The sequence below is a fragment of the Euprymna scolopes genome, chromosome 39, assembly GCF_053919585.1.
Source record: "Euprymna scolopes isolate OS-2025 chromosome 39, ASM5391958v1, whole genome shotgun sequence".
Classification (NCBI taxonomy): Eukaryota; Metazoa; Mollusca; class Cephalopoda; order Sepiida; family Sepiolidae; genus Euprymna; species Euprymna scolopes.
In genome coordinates, this window is record NC_136520.1 from 70,141,156 (window position 1) to 70,162,164 (window position 21,009).

General features: G+C 35.1%; 2 protein-coding genes across 2 annotated transcripts in view; one reads left to right on the forward strand and one right to left on the reverse strand.

The window, feature by feature from the left end:
• Positions 1-21,009, reverse strand: part of LOC145263843 (uncharacterized) — a 649,003-nt gene that overhangs the window by 511,037 nt on the left and 116,957 nt on the right. The window contains exons 8-10 of the mRNA XM_080120917.1: positions 19,115-20,222; positions 11,128-14,738; positions 2,688-2,885 (exon numbers count right to left, since the gene is read on the reverse strand). Of these exons, the coding sequence (XP_079977043.1) occupies positions 2,688-2,885; positions 11,128-14,738; positions 19,115-20,222 (4,917 nt within the window). The remainder of the gene's footprint in view (positions 1-2,687; positions 2,886-11,127; positions 14,739-19,114; positions 20,223-21,009) is intronic.
• LOC145263845 (uncharacterized) overlaps positions 1-21,009 on the forward strand; it is a 624,663-nt gene that overhangs the window by 366,396 nt on the left and 237,258 nt on the right. The gene's annotated exons all lie outside the window — the stretch shown is intronic.

Below are 21,009 nucleotides of genomic sequence, written 5' to 3' on the forward strand. Positions count from 1 at the left end.
CTAACAACAGGCTTTTGTTTGATTGTGCAAGTAATATGCCCTCAGCAGATTAAGCATCTCGAGCGGAAATCCATCAGGGCACATTATCCTGCAAAGACTCATGCAATCAGCACAGTTGAATGCTGCAGTAAAGTCTATGGAACATACAAGTCTCCTGCTGATAGGACCAATCGCCAAAAGATATGCGCTTTATTTTTTTCTAGTCGCTACTTGGAAAAAAAAAATCACTCACAAATGCGACTGTTTCAATCAAAACGTAAAGACCTGAACATTATTTTTCAGAAATCTTTGATTTTTAAAGAAACAACTTCATTTTGAATTAAATCAAAACTGCTAACACAAAATTGTCTTTCAAAATCTAATTTTTACTTTTTTTTTTTTTTTTTAAAGAAAGATATGAGATGCCTTAAATAAGTTTCCAGACTTTTTTTTTTGTATAGACATTTAAAATTGTTGTAGACTCTTGAAAATTCAGTATGTTATTGCTATACATCTTATGAGATGACTGACCAATTTTTATGATTTCAGGTTCAAATGAACAGCTGCAACAGGAATTGGAATACTCCCTACTAAAGCCAGATTGTCACAGATGATGAATTTCAAAAATGCAATCTGAACATGAGGACACTTTAGAAGAACATGCAATAAAATTCTGTTTTAAACTTGGAAAAAATGCCACAGAAACGTATGGAATGCTTCAGACTGCTTTTGGACCATCTTGCACGAATCGAGTATCAGTTTTTGGCATAAGAGATTCAAGGAAGGTAGGGAGTTTGTGAGAGATGTTAAGAGGTGCGGGAGGACTAAGGAAGTTAGAACACCAGAATTGATTGGCCAAATAAAGAATTTCATGGATAAGGACCATTGTGTGTCTATAGAGACAATAAGTGCACAGTTTGATGTCAGTGTGGGAACTGTACACACAATTATTTGCAAGGAATTGAAGATGCGAAAGTTTGTCCCAAGGCTGCTTAAAGAAGATTAGAAAGAAAGATGTTGTCATGACAGCAAGGAGATGGTCGAGTTGATCAAGTCAAATCAAGCAGTTCCTGGTGCTCTGGTGACCTGTGATGAAAGCTGAATTTACTGCTATGATCCAGAGACCAAGAGACAGAATTCTCAGTGGAAGCATGCTGGCTCTCCCAGATCCAAGAAGGCCAGACAGACAAATCCATCCAGAAACTTATAATGATCCCTTTTTTGACAGTATCAGCAGACTCTACATACACTGGATTACCACTGGACAAACAGTCAACAGGGAATACTATGTTGAGTTTTTAAGGGAGTTTAGGAAGAGATTCCGTTGGAAGAGGCCAGCACTCTTCAAATTGGGTCAGTGGCATTTCCACCAGGAAAATGCACCAGTCCACAACTCTATCCTTGTCACAGACTGTTCGACAAAGACAGTTCCTCATCCTCCCTATAATTCAAACCGTGACTTTTTTGTTATTCTCTAAGCTCAAGGAAAACCTTAGAGGCTGTCATGAGAGATGAAAGAGGCTGTCATGAGAGATGAAAGAGGCTGTCATGAGAGATGAAAGAGGCTGTCATGAGGGTCATTGACACGCTCACACAAGAGGATTTCCATAAGGCCTTCCATAAGTTGTTGGGACGGTACAACAAGTGCATTGTAGCCAGAGGAGATTACTTCGAAGGGGACTAGAGTTTCATGTGTGTACTATCAATAAAAGTGCTCATACAAAAGAAAAATCTGGAAACTTCATTGAATTCATAGTCACTGATTATTCTACCGTCCCCCCTCTTAAGATTAACGTATATGTCCAAATTCAAAGTATAACAGTTATAAATTTTAGAAAAAAGGCATTACAGATCGTTTTCTTTCTGCTTCTTTTTTGTTTTTATTTCCTTCTTTTTTTTATATTTGGTTTTCACTTTCATAAAAGGTCATGCCTCGACTAAGACCAGAGATCATTTGATGATGTCTTTTTAGACTAAAACAGTAGATTTATTGTCGTGACTAATGGTAATTTGGCACTTGTACAGTTTAATCAAGATATTAAAAAATGAAAATATTGATAAAAGTTTATATTGTATGTATCTGTCATGGAATGAAGTCTTCCATAAAAATTTTTTTCACTTAATTTGATCAAGTAGTTTTTGTTTTACAGCGAAAAAACAATTTGTTATGATATTGAGCAAAAGGTTCGATTTTTAGGAAGAAAAGCTAGTATCAAAGATGGGGAGGGAGTGACCGCGCTTTAAATTGAGTTATCTCCCCGTGGCGTGGTCTAAAAATCCAAACAAAAATTTTAAAATTCAAAGATGTCCACCTTCAATGTGCTATCATAAAAACATGTTTTTCTGCTGTAAAAAAAAAACAAAAAAAAAACTACTCAATCAAATTAAGTGAAATTTTTTTTAGAGATCTTCAGTCCAAAACGGATACGTACAATATAACCTTTTTTCGATATTTTCATTTTTGAATGTCTTCATTAAACTTTACAAGTACCCATTATTTTGTTTACCTAAATTGAAATAAATATATATAATCAATAGATAGAATTCAAAATAATTCCATGCAAATAATTACCCTGCATTTTTAGGGGTTAGTGACACATATACATGAGCTGAGGTGAGTCGGGTTATAAGCGAAAGACATTGTAGCAGTAGCAGCCACAGAGCAAAGCGCCAACAAGGCCTCCTGGTACCAAAAGGTTCCCACTCACCTTGTTCTTGACGTGCATGTCTTGCACTAAGTTTCCTATTCGGCTCTCAAGTTCATGAGGCGCCATCTGCAGACATTCTTTCATTAAAGAGACCTTCAGTTCGTGGAGTTCTTCCCTGTGTTTGCTTTCCATCTCTGAGCGTACCTTTTGAAGGCCCTTGATAAACGAGCGATCAGTCTCAGCCTTCAATGATTCAACCTGGAAGGAAACGCAAGCCAAACGCACGCAATCAAACACTGGTCTGGAAGCCTCCTCAACGTGCTTGGACACGTTATTTATAATATAAATTTGCACAGTAATTTTTTTTCTTTTTGTCAATTGATACAAACAGTAGAATGGTAATTGTCATACGGTTCATAATAACAAAATCATACGTTTCATGAAATTTTTGATGTTGCTAAAAGATTGTGAGAATAAACAAATTCCTTTTCTGAATTTTTGAGATAAGTATTGGTTATTCGTATTATTTGAATTCTTTGGTCTACTCTTCTTATTTTGAGTGTCATTCGAAATTCCACCCAAATTCTTGAGTTCAACAGAAACATTATCGAATTTGACAAGATTCACCTGAAAAAAAGTCGGAGGTTACATCGACCAAAAATGACACTCAAAATGAGAACAATAGTCTGAAGAATCGAAACAATCCAAATAAATAAATTCTTTGTTTTCACAAGGAATATCGTCATCAAGAAATGAGAATCATATTCAGTTGAATGTCCATTTCACATGCTGGTATTTCAGAAATTGACTTCCAAACAAACTTATCTCTTGCCAGGTTTTTATTTATCCCTCTTTTTTTTCTTTTTTTTTCTTTTAGATCCATCCTTATCACTTTTTTCCATGCTTTCCTTCACCTTCTTCTTCTAACTGACCTTGCTATCTCAACTGTTTTACATCTACTAACCCAAAAACTCTTATCCACTCTATGCAATGCTATCGAAGTTTACACTTCTGCACACATCTTCCTATATTATCCAGATTTAATCTTCCTCTTGGCCAAGTTAGGCTACCATGTCATGACAATGTGTAAATAAAATGATTCGGATTAACTCAGAATTTTGAAGAATCATCTGGATATAGCAATCAGCAAATTCAGGGTTATCAGATATATGTACCAGTGATTGGACGATTCCAATATTTTTACCGATTCCGATACAATTGTTATATAGTTGTGGAATAGAAGAGAAATTAGCTGTTAACTATCTATCTTTGTATCTGTTTATCTGTCTAACTATCTATCTATTAATATATCTATCTATCTACCTGTCTATGTAACTGGCGAAGTAAACGAGATGTAAACTATGTTTTGATAAAATTGTCAAAACATGTTGAGATGTAAACTGGACAAGTTGGCACCAGAAAGTCTAATAGCTGACCGGAAAGAATATGTCTGTCTGTCACGTGTTCTGGTTAGCTGGGAAAATAGTTGACTTGGATTGAGGACATCAACAGAAGAAGATGGTCTGAAAAGTGTCTCCTTCCGAAGGAGGTGGGGTCTCTCTGATGTAGGACGTGTAAGAACTAAACACCTAAACAAAGATCGTTGAACACTCCTCTGCAAATGTCAACTACCTGGGAGAAATAAAAGAATATTTATATAAAAAAAAAATACACAGCATCTTGGTCTCCCTTTGAAACGTCTATGTTTACACAGAATCCTTCTCTCCAAGATTTGGCTGAAGAACTCCCAGAGAAAAGACAGCAGAAAAACAGGTATGTCATCAATATATATGTTTATGTATTTATATCTGACAAACACGCATACATATCAACAGCTAGACAATATCATGAATCATGAAATACACAGTTATACATACATACATACATACATATATATATATATATATAGATAGATAAGAACATCTGGTTTAGATAGTGAAGAAGCCCACTATAAACATTAGTAACATGTCACACACAATCACACAACATATATATGAACCCCTCTGTCACACAACATATGTCGATTTGGTATCCCCCCACCACTATATAACACAATTACTAATTTTGATTCTTTATAAAGCTCTAAATATTTAAGTATGAAGTTCTTATTTTTTCCGATTACCGTAAAAACACATGTTAAATGTGCACATATTTTCTCAAATGTAAAAACACACTTGTGGGAGCGGTGATCTGTAAATTTTAGTTTTACTGGTATTTTAAAATCAAATAAGATTTATTTTATTATTACTAACAGCAATCGATGATTTTGTTTCAAACAAAATCAAATAAAAAAAAAGATAATTAAAGAAATTATTTTTGACATCGGAAAATAGGCACAAATTTTTCCGATTCCAATACCTTCAAAAGGTCCGATTTTTCTAATTCTGATTAATTATCCCAAAACTAGTATGTATCAAACAAAATTACGACAATTTCAATCATTAAATATTACGGTTTTTATGAAAATATGCTTTCATATACATTTGCATTTTATGACCACCGTCATATAATGCAGTTTCATACAATGCTAAAACCAGCAAATTTTTAGCTTTGCTATATGTATAAATTTCTTAACATATTTCTTTCCTCTAAAGAGAAGAATTTTGCATTCTTTGAAATTCTGTGGAATAAGGATTTATTGATTATCTTTGTTTGAGGTATTTTGTCAGAAAATAAATTTTACATGTAAATTTTAATTTACGGTGTTCATTTATGCTTATATATATATATATATATATATATATATATATATATATATATATGTATATATGATGAAAATAATGGAAATAGTATTCCGACAAAATAGAGAAATAAAAAGGAACAAACCGTATTATGTGTTCATCAACATTTCGTCTTTATTTCATCCAGAGGAAGTCTTGAAATAAAGACGAAACGTTGATGAACACATAATATGGTTTGCTCGTTTTTATTTCTCTATATATATATATCTTGCAAATATTTTGCTGGTCATGGTTGCAGTTTACAACAGTTGCTTCATCTCTAATTGACAAAAATCTTTCTTCCTCGATCGCTTGCAAACTGGATTTTTCTACAGATTATTTTGAATTCTACGCTCATTTTGAATTTTTAATTTGGATCTATTTGTCAACATTACAAATCCGAACAATTCTTAGGAGAAAATTGACTCTTATGACCATTTTGCTTTTTGGAAATACCAAACCACTACATATCCTTCCATTTGTATATTCAATTTATTTTTTCATTTTTTTTCTCCATTTCATGAACTTTTGGCACCAAATTTTTTTTTTCTTGTTTTTTGCATATATAACTAGTTTATATATAACGCAGTTTCAATTTATGTCAGTACCAGCAAATTCATAGCTAATATCTTTCCTCTCATGAAAAGAATGCATTCTTTGAAACTCTGCAGATTAAGAAAATCTTAATATTTCTTTTTAAGTATCATGTTAAACAATAAATTCTTGTAAATTAAAATTTACAGTCTTCAATAGTGTTATTCGAGTATAATTTAAAATATTTCAACAACTTTTTTTATTCGTTCTGAAATAGAAAAAGTCATACTTTTCACAAATATATTTTCAAATATTGTACCGTGCTTTGAGGTAATTGTACCAAGTCAGGGATAATTGCGCCAACTAGCTAAAAGTGCTTTTTGGAACCATGCATATAAAGAGCACTTTTTTAGTTGGTGCAATTACCCCAAAGTATGGTACTGGTTATTTTATTTTCTTCAATTTATTCATCCAAAAGAAGTCTTGCAATAAAGACAAAATGTTGATGCACATATAACTTGGCTTGGTGTGTATGATTTTTTATTATTATTTATTCTGGAAAATATTTGTGTGGCTTTTCTCTCATAAACAGACATCTTCTTCTTTTACCTACACACACTAATAATACAATAATCTATAACACACCAAACAAACTAAAAATTCCTATCGTACAAACCACATCATTAACCATAAGACATATATTAAAAACCACGAAACACCTCTATAACAAACCAGTTTCCGATGGAGGTATATATACTATTCCTTGCCATAATTGCCATCATAAATACGTTGGTTAAACTCAGCGTAAATTGGAAAAAAGGCTCAATGAACACAAAAGAGATATAAAAAATAGCAATTCTCTAAGTGCATTATTCTCTCATTCATTGCAACATAACCACACTTTTGACTTTAAACAAGCAAAAGTAGTTAAATTTATTTCAAATAAACCGCGCCGGAGATTTCTTGAATCTGCGCTTATCGCAATTTCAAGCACTATTAAACAACGTGGAGGTTTCTATAACATAGCGCCATTAATAAGTAAACTGTTATTAAAAGAACATTATTTAACTGTGGACACAGGTTAACTTTCTCACACCAATTCAAACACCCCCTGTAATAATTAACACATAATCTCAATCAATAAATTACATAAAAAACACTCATTTCATTTCTGTTACAAACTTATATTTGAATTTCAACAGATATATCTTTTTCCCAAGAATATAAACTTGCGTTCATAGTTTTAAATTAAATTAACGACTATATGACGTCACTAAAATTTCCTTCTCTTTAACAGCGCCAGCCCCCCCTCCTTTTTGAAGTTCCAACATCAATTTTCCGTTTCTTTGTAATAGAACTGCGTCACACTGTGCACGTGAAACATTTTCAAATATTTTGTACTGGTATATATTTTGGTTTCTTAATCTCATTCATCCAGAGGAAGTCTCGAAATAAAGACGAAACGTTGATGAACACATAATACGGTTTGTTCCTTTTTATTTTCTCTCTCTCTCTCTATATATATATATATATATATATATATATGCTGCAAGATGCCTTCTTGAACCTACGTGTCAAACATGCTTGCCGCCGCAAATGGTGGCATCTGAAGTGTGTGCGACATGAAGCTGTGCCTTGTGGATCACCTAAAATACTTCATAGCTGGGGCTGGCTCAATCCTAATGAGCATAATGTATACCCATATCAGAATACTGCAAACGACACCAATATATATATATATATATATATATATATATGAATAACATTTAGGGTATATGCATTCTTACTGCTGGCTCAGGTGGAAAAATGTATAAAATTTTAGATTATTAGAATAAACACAAAGTGTGATTTTCATAAATATTCGAGTAAATAATGTAAGTCGCGATTTTCTGGTACAATTTTGTGTGAGGCTAAAGATTAGCAACGTAATTAAGGTCAACAAGCGATTAAGTATATGATATGAGTAGCTAATTGAAAAAAAAAAAAAAAAAAAAAAAAAAAACTGGAATCTAGCTGTATTTCCCAGCCTAGGAGCCATGACTCCCTGTGTCTGTTGTGTCTGTGTGTGTGCGTGCGTAGAAAGAGAGAGGGAGAGAGAGACAGTATTGACTAAGAAAGTCAACATTAAGAGAAAACCAATGAGTGTGCGTACAGGGAGGGAAAGAGACAAGAAGTCGTTGTTTGATGAAGCAAATGTCATCTAACTCCCCTATTCCCATTATAGAATTGCTTGGAGTCAGCCTTTATAACAAAATTAACATCTTCAGTTTTCAGAGAGAACTTTCATGTGCGTACATGTATAATTTTGGGTTGATAATTATGATTAGTCAGATTACATCTTAGACATTATTCTCGGAACGTTTCAACCGATGTAACCTCCAACCTTTTTGAGGTGTGTCTTGTCACACTTAAAAATCTTTGCTGAACTCAGGAATCTGCATGAAATTTCCAGCAGAACCGTTTATTTCAGAGATTCCATCGGCTATGAAGTCTTAACTAAATCATAATTGTATTTTCAGTACTGCTTGTAATGAGGATTGAACCTTCAACCCCAAAAAAACTGTCACATAGAACTGGTTATAACTTAGCATGTTTATGTGTTGTACTGCAAATCTATGTATTGTAATATAACATCGAAGGTAAACCGTAGTCCAAATATTGTATGTAATGAGTTCTTCTTTCCCACAATCCAGATTCTCGATTTATTGCCCCAATTAAATATAATTTTACATTAATTTTGCTGCGATACAAAACCAGTCAGTATCCTTAATTGTTAATTTAAGCATTAACATTTCCATGCAGTTGTTATATAAATAAAGATGTAGGGCAGATAGAAGGTCAAAATTTAACTTTGATGATTGAAAAACAAAACCAGTTTTTATAATTTGTAATCGTTTTCATATTTTAATGTTTTCATACAACAACAAATAAAAATCCATTTTATGTTTAATTTTGTGTAAGTCTAAAGGATATTTTTTTAAACTGGATATGTGTATTTTATTACGTTTCTGATTTTTTGAGATGAGGATTGGTTATTCGTATTATTTGGATTCTTTAAACTACTGTTCTATCTCGAATATGATTTTCACAAAGTTTCGGTCGATGTAACCTCCAACCTTCAGATGTATCTTGTCGAACTCGGGAATATGTTTCTGTTGAACTTGGAAATGTTTCCGTTGAATTTGGGAATTTGGACGAAATTTCAAACGGAATCCTTTATTTACTTCACAGGGGTAGCATGCTCTCGTTCCATCAGCCATGACTGAATAGAAGTCCTAAGTAATTTATAATGGCATTTTTCGGTCGCCCACACTGAGAAGTGAACCTTCAACCTTCAGGAGAATATCATTTTTACGATTGATTTTTCCAAGTATTCTAACCACTGCACCATGGGCCCTTCCCATTCAAAATTTTGTCCATATTCCCACATTCAACAGAAATATTTTTTGAGTTCGACAAGATACACCTGAAAAAGGTCAGAGGTTACATCAATCAAAATGTGAAAATTACACTCAATATGAAAACAGTAGTCCAAAGAATCCAAATAATAAATTCAGTTTTTTTTTTTTTAAAACATTTTAATATTTACAGCATTCTTTCAATGATTTTTAATGTTACTTAATATCTTAAATCTAAATTCCTAAAAGAAATACTAAGTTATTGATATATCTATTATTATTATGTTTAATGTAAGTTGATCAACGTCTGTTTCCTGAAAGCTTTTTTTTCTATACATTTTAACAATACAAAATATATGCTAAAATATACCTTATTTCCCAATTGAGTTATCAAAATAAACACTAGACTGACAAAAAAGGGGAATAGGTAGAGTACCCATTAGTAAGGCAGTAGATTTTATGATGTCAATACTCAAGTGCAGATTTCATATAAGTCCAAAGGATTTTTTTAACTGGATATGTGTTTTATACATTTAAAAAAATTAATCTATATATATAAAAGCGAAAATGTATGTATGTATGTATGTATGTGTTTGTGTTCGCTTTTTCTGTATGTCAACAAAAGGCTTTATTCAGAGAAGTGGTCGGTTGCTTCACAACTTATATCACATATAAATCGTAATATCTCACAGTTAACAACGAAGCTCGCCTGTCTATTTAATTTGCTCGATTTCGGGAAGATAAATATTCAATATTTGTCGCTCGCTGCATGTGGGTTAGTTTTTTTCCTATAACATCTTGGGGGGGAAAAAAAAAAAAAAGCGTTCAGCAGTAAATGAATACTATCCCGCAGTCAAACTTGACCTCATTAACTCATTAAAACGAGCATCTGCTAAATCCAAATAATTAAATAAATTCAATTGTGTTTCCATTAGCATGTTGCGGTGGGGCAATGGTTAACGTTGCACATTTTTTTTTTTTTCACATTTTGATTTACAACTTTGCCTCAACGGTTCGGGTTCGATCCTCATACTTACTTTTTTTTTAAACCCCCCCCCCACACCTCCAAACACCCGGGCAACGCCAGGTACCCCTTGCTAGTCTATATATATATATATATATATATATATATATATATATATAAAGGCGAAAATGTGTGTTAGTGTGTGTGTGTGTGTGCATTTTTGTGTATGTCCGCCAAAGGCTTTTTCGTCGGGCTTCTCGGTCGGCCCACTCCTTCTTAAAACTTTTTATATGCTATCTAAATCATAATATCTACAACTTAAGAACGGGGGTCGCGGCTATCTTTAATTTGCCCGACTTTTATGCGCTATTTTCGTCTTCGTTATGCTTTTCAGTATAAAAAAGCAAATGATGGGGCGGGGGAAACAGAAACTGGCTTGCAGCACAAAACTAGATCAAACATCATGCGACTTAACTCTCTCGCACATATCAATTTCACTTTATAAACATTAACTTAAGATGCGTATCACTTCCTCTCCCCTCGTGGCTAGGTCTCAGGGTTTTTTTCCATCATTTCGTTTCCACCTTCGCATCAAGGCTTCGGGGTTCAATCCTACCTTCCTACTAAAACTTTTTCATTCTTTTACATTTCCAAACACCCGGCCAACGTTATTTTTTTTTAAACAGGGTTGTTTTGATATAACCCCCCCCCCCCCTGCGCAACACACACATACCTCCAAACCCCCGGGCAACGCCAGGTACTCCCCACTAGTATAACATAAAAAAAGTTACATGCATATTTGAAAAAAAAAAAAAAAAAAAAATGCAGAAAGAAAATTACTAGAAAAAAAAAAAAAAAAAAACTATTCCACAATCAAGACTTACCTTTAAGGTGTATTTTTGATCAAGATCACGTTCATAGTTCTCTTTCTCTTCGGCTATTTCCTGCAAAATTTCCAAACGGGCATATTTCAACTCCCTCTCATACTTTTCTGTCAGTGCTTCCAGCTCATATTCCTGTTTCTTTGATAAATTGTATTCAATTTCTTCAAGCTTTTTTGACAATTCTTCTTTGGTGTACGACGGCTTCTCATCTGGCTCCGACTGGTTGCAATCACCGGCACAGGTCACAATTTGAGCAGTTTCTTTACAAATGATGTCACTCTTTGCAACATTTAAACTATCTTCCTGTTTGGCGCTATGAACTGTTACCGATTCAAGTAACTTTATAGAATCTTTTAGTTTGGCATTTTCTTCGGAGAGCGCGACTTCTTTCTCAAGTGACGTTTGTTCCAGCTCTTTCAGGGACTCTTGAAACTGTTCCTTTTCTTCTAACAGTGCTGCCTCTGTGTCGGACAATTTCTGCAGAAGCTTCTTTAAGGAATCTTGGAGTTTTGCATTTTCTTCTAAGAGTGTTTTATCTTTGGCTTTCTGTTTTAATTCTTTGATAGTGCTCTGAAGCTTACTATTTTTCTCTGACAAACTTTTCTCTTTCGAATGCGACTTCTTTTCCAATTCTTTTAAAGAATTACTTAATTTGGACTTCTCTTCAGAAAACTTCACGATAGATGCTTTCAGCTTCTTCATTTCTTCTTGCTGCGCATCTTCATTCCGAGACAAATCTTCCACCTTGATATCCAACTCCGCCTTATTGATCTGCCAAAGATCTTTGATTTTTATGAGTTCTGCATTTGCCTGCTCCAATTCCGCAGACCTAGATTCCAGTAATTCAGAGAGACGATTTCCTTCTCGCTCTTTTTCTTTCGATAAAGCTGAAAGCTTCGTTTTATGCTGCTCCTTCTCTTTGTTAAGTTTATCAATTTGTTTTTTAAAGCCAGCTTTCATGGAAAATTGTTCGGATTTCAACTGCTGCGCTTTACGTTCCCATTCCAGCACTTGCTTTTCAGATTCTTGTAACTTCTCTTCAAATTCCTTAACCTTTTCTAACGTCTCTTCTGTCTGGGTTTTTAAAAGAACCTTGAGTGCCGACAATTCTGCATCCATCTTGCTAACTTCTTGGTCCCGTTCCCCGCCAAGATGAGCATATCGATTTTCCAAAGACTCTTTCTCTTTATCCATTTCATCCAGTTTTGTAGAAAGTGCTTCATATTCTTGTGTATGACGTTCTTTCTCAGACTGAAGATTACTCTCCAAGGACTCTTTTTCATGAGTCATTTCTTTTAATTTTGTTGAAATTGATTCATACTCTTGTATAAGACGTTCATTTTCAGATTGAAGATTACTTTCCAAGCATTCCTTTTCATGAGTCATTTCTTTTAATTTTGTAGACAGTGCTTTATACTCTTGTATAAGACGTTCATTTTCAGATTGAAGATTACTCTCTAAGGACTCCTTTCCATGGGTCATTTCTTTCAATTTTGTAGACAGTGCTTCATACTCTTGTAGAAGACGTTCATTTTCAGATTGAAGATTACTCTCTAAGGATACTTTTTCAGTGGTGATTTCTTTTAATTTTGTAGACAGTGCTTCATACTCTTGTATAAGACGTTCATTTTCAGATTGAAGATTACTCTCTAAGGACTCCTTTCCATGGGTCATTTCTTTTAATTTTGTAGACAGTGCTTCATACTCTTGTATAAGACGTTCATTTTCAGATTGAAGATTACTCTCTAAGGATTCTTTTTCAGTGGTGATTTCTTTTAATTTTGTAGACAGTGCTTCATACTCTTGTAGAAGACGTTCATTTTCAGATTGAAGATTACTCTCTAAGGATTCTTTTTCAGTGGTGATTTCTTTTAATTTTGTAGACAGTGCTTCATACTCTTGTAGAAGACGTTCATTTTCAGATTGAAGATTACTCTCTAAGGATTCTTTTTCATGAGTCATTTCTTTTAATTTTGTTGAAAGTGCTTCATACTCTTGTGTAAGACGTTCATTTTCAGATTGAAGATTACTCTCTAAGGATTCTTTTTCAGTGGTCGTTTCTTTTAATTTTGTAGAAATTGCTTCATACTTTTGTATAAGACGTTCATTTTCAGATTGAAGATTACTCTCCAAGGATTCTTTTTCATGAGTCATTTCTTTTAATTTTATAGACAGTGCTTCATACTCTTGTAGAAGACGTTCATTTTCAGATTGAAGATTACTCTCTAAGGATTCTTTTTCAGTGGTCGTTTCTTTTAATTTTGTAGACAGCGCTTCATACTCTTGTAGAAGACGTTCATTTTCAGATTGAAGATTACTCTCTAAGGATTCTTTTTCATGAGTCATTTCTTTTAATTTTGTTGAAAGTGCTTCATACTCTTGTGTAAGACGTCTATTCTCAGATTCAACCTGACTCTCCATCTTGGAAATGAGATTTCGGCTTTCAGTAAGTTCTTCGCGCAAACTAATATTTTCATTTTCAAATCTAATCTTTTCTGACCCCATTTGATCAAGGTTAGATTTCTCTTTCTGGAAATTGCCTTCCAAAGACGAATATTTAGATTTAAGATGGTCGACTTCAGAAACGAGAACATTCTTCTGTGTATTGAGAGTTTCAATTTCAAGCAGATGATCGTCGAGCTGGGATTTTAGCGTTGTAATGTGCTTTTGGAGTTTCTGTATTTCATCTGCCTTTTCGTTTAGTTCCAGTGAAGAGGATTCTTTCACCAACTCTTCTTTTAATCTATTCACGTCTTCTGCCTCTTCCTGCAATAACCTCTGCAGAGAATCAATTTGGTTTTGCCGTTCCGTCAAGATTTCACTAGTTTGTTTTTCTGTCTCTTCTTTCCTTGCCACTTCTTTGTTTAGTTCCGAGATGACTTGCTGTTGATTTTCATTCTCTTTCTCCAAATTTTTACTTAAAGAGTCCATCTCCGTCTTGAGCCGTTCAATCTCCTCTCCTCGCACAATCACCAGCTGATCGAGCTCTTTAAAGTGTTCACGCTCTGCCTCGTTCACGTGCAACATGTCAACCTGAGCCTGGAGACGTTCTAGTTCGCATCCGCTCTTCCTGAGATTGGTTTCCGACTCCTGTAATTGAAACATCAGTTTTTGGTTTTCAGACTGTAGTTCTTCGATATGCTGTTTGCCTTGCTCGGCTGTTTGCTGATAAATAATTATTTCGTTTGTTTTTTCCGTGATTCGTTTTTCAATGTCTTCTTTCTCCTGCATGAAGGTTGTCATTAAAGAACTCTTTTCAGACTCTAATTGCTCAATTTGGTTTTTGTGTCTCCCAAACAGGGCGGACACTTCAGTAACTATTTCTCCAAATTTTTCTGGTTCATCGTCTGCTGTTAAACAGCAGGCAAAGTTCTCCTGTTGACCCGTGTTACTGATCGACAGGAGAAGAGATTGGAGACTGGAGAAATACTGCACCAGGGAAAGCGTTTTCTCTGCATATGTATGGTTTTCTTTCAGAAGTTTTTCGTTATTTATTTCAGCTGTCCTTTCACCGTTATTTAGTGACATTATTTGTTGGTCGAGTTCCAAAAGACGGCTTTCCTGATCCAAGGCTTTTTGTACTTGTTCAGAATTTTCCTCTTCTAGTTGAACTGAAAGAAACAAAAACATTTTTAGCAAACGACCAAAATAAGAAAAATTAAGCATCGTTTGGATTTTTCGAACTACTGTTCTAATCTGGGATATTATTCTCACAACCTATCGACCGATATAACTTCGGAACTCAGGAATCTTTTTGATGCCCTTTTTTTTCCCTGAAACCTCTTTCCATAGTAGAGACATTGTGAGCCTGTCTCTGGTCTATCGTTATTTTCATGGAAAGTGCTTGTCTGAGCTCCAATCTATAGCCCCATCCCCCTTGCCAAACATTTACAAAAAAAATACTTGACTAGCTACAACCTCTACCAACAGTTTCCCCCACTCTCTATCTGTGCCTAAATCTAAATGCAAATTCCATGAACAAAGCTTCATTCCTAGGACTGTTCACCTGTGGAACTCTGTTCTGTCTCCCTGCTTTCCAGCTTCCTACAATATGGTCGTCATCAAGTCCAATGTAAGCAAGTTCTTGTTGAGCCGCTTGCTCCTAAATAACTAATTTCTACCTCATTTCCACCACTAACTATTAATATGCTGTTGTCTCAGTGACTACCGTACACTCATTAACCCTTATCCTTGAGTGGCCTTCGAGCCTGGATAGGTGAAGACTCCCATTTAAAAACAAAAAAAACTTGGAGATTTGTAAAGAATGTCAAATGAAACCCTTTATTTAATTCACAGGGATAGCTTGCTCTCAGCCATGACATAGCAATGTTAAGTAATTCTTAATTTTATTTGTAGCATTGCCAGCACTGAGGATTGAATCTTCAATCTAGGGTGTTATCTGTCATCGCAATTGATGGTTGAAAAGGAGCTTTTTTTTCAGTTGTTAAAGGAAAGAAGCTTATGTAACGTTACCCACCACGTTGTAACCTCAGTCGCAAAGTATACAAAGAATAGGAAAGAGCCCCAACTTTTTTTTTTTTTGTAACGACATTTACTTCCTCATTCTTCCACCACGTGTGACTTCTCATAACATCTCTAACCTGATCGTCTTCTCTAAAGTGCTCTTTCTCCTTTTTAATAGTCTTCTTTTTCCTTACCATCACATCATTTCTTCAGAGTTCGGTATTTGCATATAGCTGTCCGAGCTGTTACACTTAGACTTCCATCCATCCATCCATCCATCCATCCATCCATATAGCCCTTGAGCCTCTGGAGGAGCATATGCCATCTATAACTTTTGTAGATGTTTTTGCAGCGAGGAGTCCTTTTTTTTTTTACAGGGTGAGGGTGCTGGCCCCACGCCCAACCTTCCCAGAAGGTACATACAGCGCCTAGCCTTCCCAAATGGTCACCCATCTGGTACTGGCCAGGCTCAATGTTGCTTAACTTCGGTGATCTGGCGGGAACCGGTGTGTCAACGTGATTGTGCCATATTACACTTAGACTTAGTGGCATTAAATGTTACCAACCATTTACAGCCCGTTCCACTTCCGATTGAAGGATTTTTTTGTCATTACATTGAATATACGTACATTCGTTTCTCCCTCATGCCCATCATAAAGCTTGGTATCATCGGCAAATATACCCATTTTAGACACAATGTTTTCAAAGAGGCCTTTTATGAATGAATATCTTAATTGTACTCTTAGTATCGCACACACTGAGGATTGAACTTTAACCTACAGAATATTGTTACTTAGAACTGATTTTATACTTTAGCACTTTATCCGTCACACAATGGGAAACAAAAGAAAAAAATTAAATAAACACTTATAAAGATACTTTTTATAGTACTTGTACGCACTGAGTACAGAACAGGTGCCATGGGATTACAGGTAAGTTGATAGATGATAAGCTGTTTATGTGTTCGATGTTTAAGACAATAGAGACAGACATGGAGAAAGTACATTTGGACGGCAAAGTTATCGAGATTTTATATATTACTAGCAAAGATACCTGTGCTTTGCACAAACAACAAAGCTTCTTTCTTAGAACTGCACGCCTGTGGAACTGTGTTCCGTCTGCCTGCTTCCCACCTGGCTACAACTTGGATGTCTTTAAGTCCAACGTTAACAAATTCCTAATGAACCGCCCTCTTAAGTAAACACTTCATTAAATCTCCACACTAACGTACTGTACTTGCAATAACCCTTATCCCTGAGTGGCTTCTGGGCCTTGATAAGTGGTGACCACCGTGTAAAAAAAAAAAAGAAAAAAGGTATCTTTGTTGTATGCTCGGATACACTTGCAGTAAGTGGATGCTGTAAAATCCGCACGAATTATGATCTTGTGTGCACCATCCCTATATCAGAGACCATTACTACTTTGTATATATATATATATATATATATATATATATACACACAAGCAAACAGTAAATAAAACATGAAAACATGTTAAAAAACGCTTTGAAATGAGTTAAAAAAATATTTAATCTGAAAAGGAAACACTAGCTAAGTGGATAGTTTTTCTAACTCATTTCAAAGTATTTTTTAACATGTTTTATTAACTGTTTGTTTGTATTATAAGCTCTATCTCCTATTTTGTTTTATCGAGCTTTTACATCTGGCTGAGATAACTATAAATATTAATTCTTTAATATTTATAATATACTTTAATTTTACCATCTTGGATCATTTTGGTAAATTTAATTGTAATTTTTATCTTTATATATATATAATTTTTTATTTATGTTAATCACCTGAAGAAGGCCAGAGGAATAGTTGGTCGAAATGTGATGAAACAACAACCACTATGAAGATAAGGATAACAATCCGCAAAAAAATCAATACATAAGCTATGGAGGTGTTTCGGAGGTCTTGATATCTTAGTGATACCATTGGATCACACGGAGGGGCAGGTGCTAGCACGATTGCAAAACTTAAGAGTGGATGGAATAAATTCAGGGAACTTCTATTACTAACCAATAGTGTTACAACTATCGAACAAGTATAAAAAATAAAACAATGCAATCTTATGAGTGAAAACAAACTCTGACACATTGTACTGTGTGTATGTGTGATATCATCACAGACAACAGCCCTTCAAACACAAACGTTCATATCTTAGTTGAGTCTCAGTATATCAACTAAGACCCAATTGAGATAATTTGTCTGTCAAAGCCATCTTTTTTGGTCAGTTCATCTGTTCATCTCCTCATCAACTAATGCCCTCCTTTATCTTCCTCAAGTCACAAACCGTTGTCAACTGTCGCAAACTGAAAACTGTCTGTAAAGTAACTCCAACTCCTAAATTTATTGACTGAAAATAGGAAACCCTATGTATGATCTTTTATCTGAAAGTACCTGATGTACAGAAAATAACTCACCCCTTTGATCACTCCCAGTTGATCACTATCTCTTTTTTGACTGCCTTTGTGTCATTTCCTACCACTGTCCTGACTTTTTTTTTTTTTTTTTTATTACTTCTAACAACTTTTCCCTTTTGTTCATGACTCACTTTCAGTTGCTCGACTGGGTCCTGACTTGAAGGGTGGAGGGTGGGGCATTCACAGTATCATAGTAGGAAAAACAAAGAGAAAAAAGATTATTATTGCACTGGACAAGTGTTCATAGAGAGGAGAAAAATAATTGGTTAATAAACCTATATATATATGGCACAATCACGTTGACATAGCAGTTCTCGCTAGATCAAAGTTAAGCAACGTTGAGCCTGACCAGTACCAAATAAGTGACCATTTGGGAAGGTATGTACCGCGAGGTAAAATACCAGATTGGGAAACTGGCGCTGTCTATCCTTTTCTCGAGGGTAGATGAGCCTCTCTTAAGCCGTGGTAGACAACCCATCTAGTGATGACATCACAATAAAAAAAATAACCTTGGTAGCCTTGGCGAAGCATCAAGTACCTCCAAACACCCGGGCAACGCCGGGTACCCCTCGCTAGTCTATATACATAAAAGGCAAATGCAGTGTGCACATTTTTGTATGTTTCGAAAAGGCTTTTTTTCGCCGACGGTCCCGGGGCCGTTACTACCGTTTAGAAGTGTTCATATACCCCCTAGATAATAATATCTAGGATTTGGGAACGCGCGTTGTGTCTACATTTATTTACAGCGACTTTTACAAAATTATTGCAATTTTGGGTTCTCACGTGTTGATTCGGCTTTTTCGTATAAAAAGTGAAACTAATTGAAAGCTAAGACGCTACTCTCGTCAATCGCGCTGCGAATGTAAGCAATCAGCTTTAATGCGAGGAAAATTCCTTATATCAGACGATTGCTATTCAATTTGGACAATCCCCTTTTTATGGGGAGCTGGTTTCTCCCCAACATCTTGGGGAAACAAAACCAGCCAAAGTTGAGTAAACAAACCAAAGCCGGGTAACCCCCCCACCCCCTCCCGCTAGTCTTTCTTAAAAAAAATAAATAAACATTAAATAAACTTGTAAAGTGATAACAAAACTCACCTATTTGTTGCCGATAATCTGCAATGACTTCTTTCAGTTTCAGCATTTCGTTTTCGACCGTTTTTTTATGCTTGCTGCTCTCATCTATCACAGATTCTATTTCGGTTTTCAGCCGATTCACCTCCGCCTGGGAAACATCCAGTTTTTCGGCCCAATCTTTCTCAGCCACCCTAAGTTCATTCATCTCGGTTATTTGAGTATCAAGTTGCTCCTGTAATTGACCGTTTTTCTCAAGACTGCCAGCCAATTCCTGTTCCAATGTCCGCTTCATATTCTTCAAATTCATCACCTCCTGGTGGCTCAGCTCAAGTTTTTCCAACAGATTCTGGACATTCGTATCCTTTTCCTGTAGATTTAAATTGAGCGTCTCCTTCTCAGATTTCAAAAGGTCAAGTTCGTTATTTATAACGGTTTCAGCTTTGACGGCACGATCGGCTTCTTCAGAACGAGCACTAAGCAACCTCTCTAGATTGACGTTCTGTTCTTTTAGTGCTTGGAGATCATTGTCATAACCCTGTATCGTTACAGACAAAGAGTTCCGAGATTCTTCGACGGTTTTATACTGCTTCTCGAGGTCATCCTTGGTAGCTAACAAAGCATCGAAACTAGATTTCGATTTATCCATGTCTCGTGAAAGATCCTGGTTTTCCAGATGCAAGTCTTGGAGTTTTTTCCTTAGTTCTTCAAGTTCTTTGTTAAGTGAAAATATATGAGCATTGTCATCGTTTGATCCGTTTGGTATGCTGTCGTTTGGACAAATATCAACTTGGCATTCAAAGTCTTGTAATAAGGAAGTCTTTAATAAACTTGGTAAATTATGAGAGCTGGTGAGAGGGTAGTTTTTGGAAAGCGTTTGTCTAAGTTCTGTGAGCTGATGTACAATACTGTTGATTTCTTCTTTGGTCGAGGCACTGGAATCTTCCGAATGGTAGAGTGATACAAATTTCTGGATCAAATGAAACTGATTCTGAAGATGATGAGTCATTGCTTCGTTCTTTGATTTTTCAGAGTTTAATTCCTGGATCAAAGTTGAGTCTTTATCTGGCTGGGTCAAGGTGACACTAAAGTGATCTGCTTGCAGGTTGTCTTCATCAGCAACAGGTTTATTCTAGAAAAAAAAAAAAAAAAGGTTAGAAATAGAAAAATATTTACACAATTATAATAGATTCATAGACTTTAGTTATTACTTAGCTATTCTTTTTTGTCTAACATTAGTAGTGATAAATAAAGGTTTTGGTAATTTGTTCTTTTTTATTGAGACACTTTAATAACTTTAAATATTCATAAAATTATTGCATATATATATAGGGAAAAATAGGACAATAAATTTACAAATGAATAATGGCAAACATTAATTTATTATAAACTGTTTGAAAAGTTATGCAAATTGGACTTTGCTTCCTTTTTTTTTTTTTTTTTTTTTTTTTTTTAAATTCACCTTTATTATTATTTTCTTTTAATTCAATTTTCACCTCAAACAAGGCACAGTCCCACTTTGAAGTAGGAGGTTACTATCGGGGACAGTTGCAGGGATATTATGAAGGGAGATGAGCAGCAAAATGTCTGTTCACATTACACTTGAACTTCTGCATGTCAGTACAGTTGGGAAAGCAGAATCCCAGAAAAGAGTTCCAAAGTCTAGCAGTTCTGGGGGAAGAAACTATTGGAGTAAAAGGCTTTCTCACTCCTAGGGATCTCTACTGTGAAGAGGTGAAATTTAGCTGCTTGTTGTTGAGGGGGTACAAGTGCTTGTAATTCGTCAAAGCATTCAGCATAAAAATACTTGTAGAGGGATGCGACATTTTGTCAATGGGACAGAGGTTTAAGCTTAGATGACAGTTCAGGATTTATCAAGTTGGCGACTCTTTTTTGAACCCTGTCCAGAGACTAGTAGC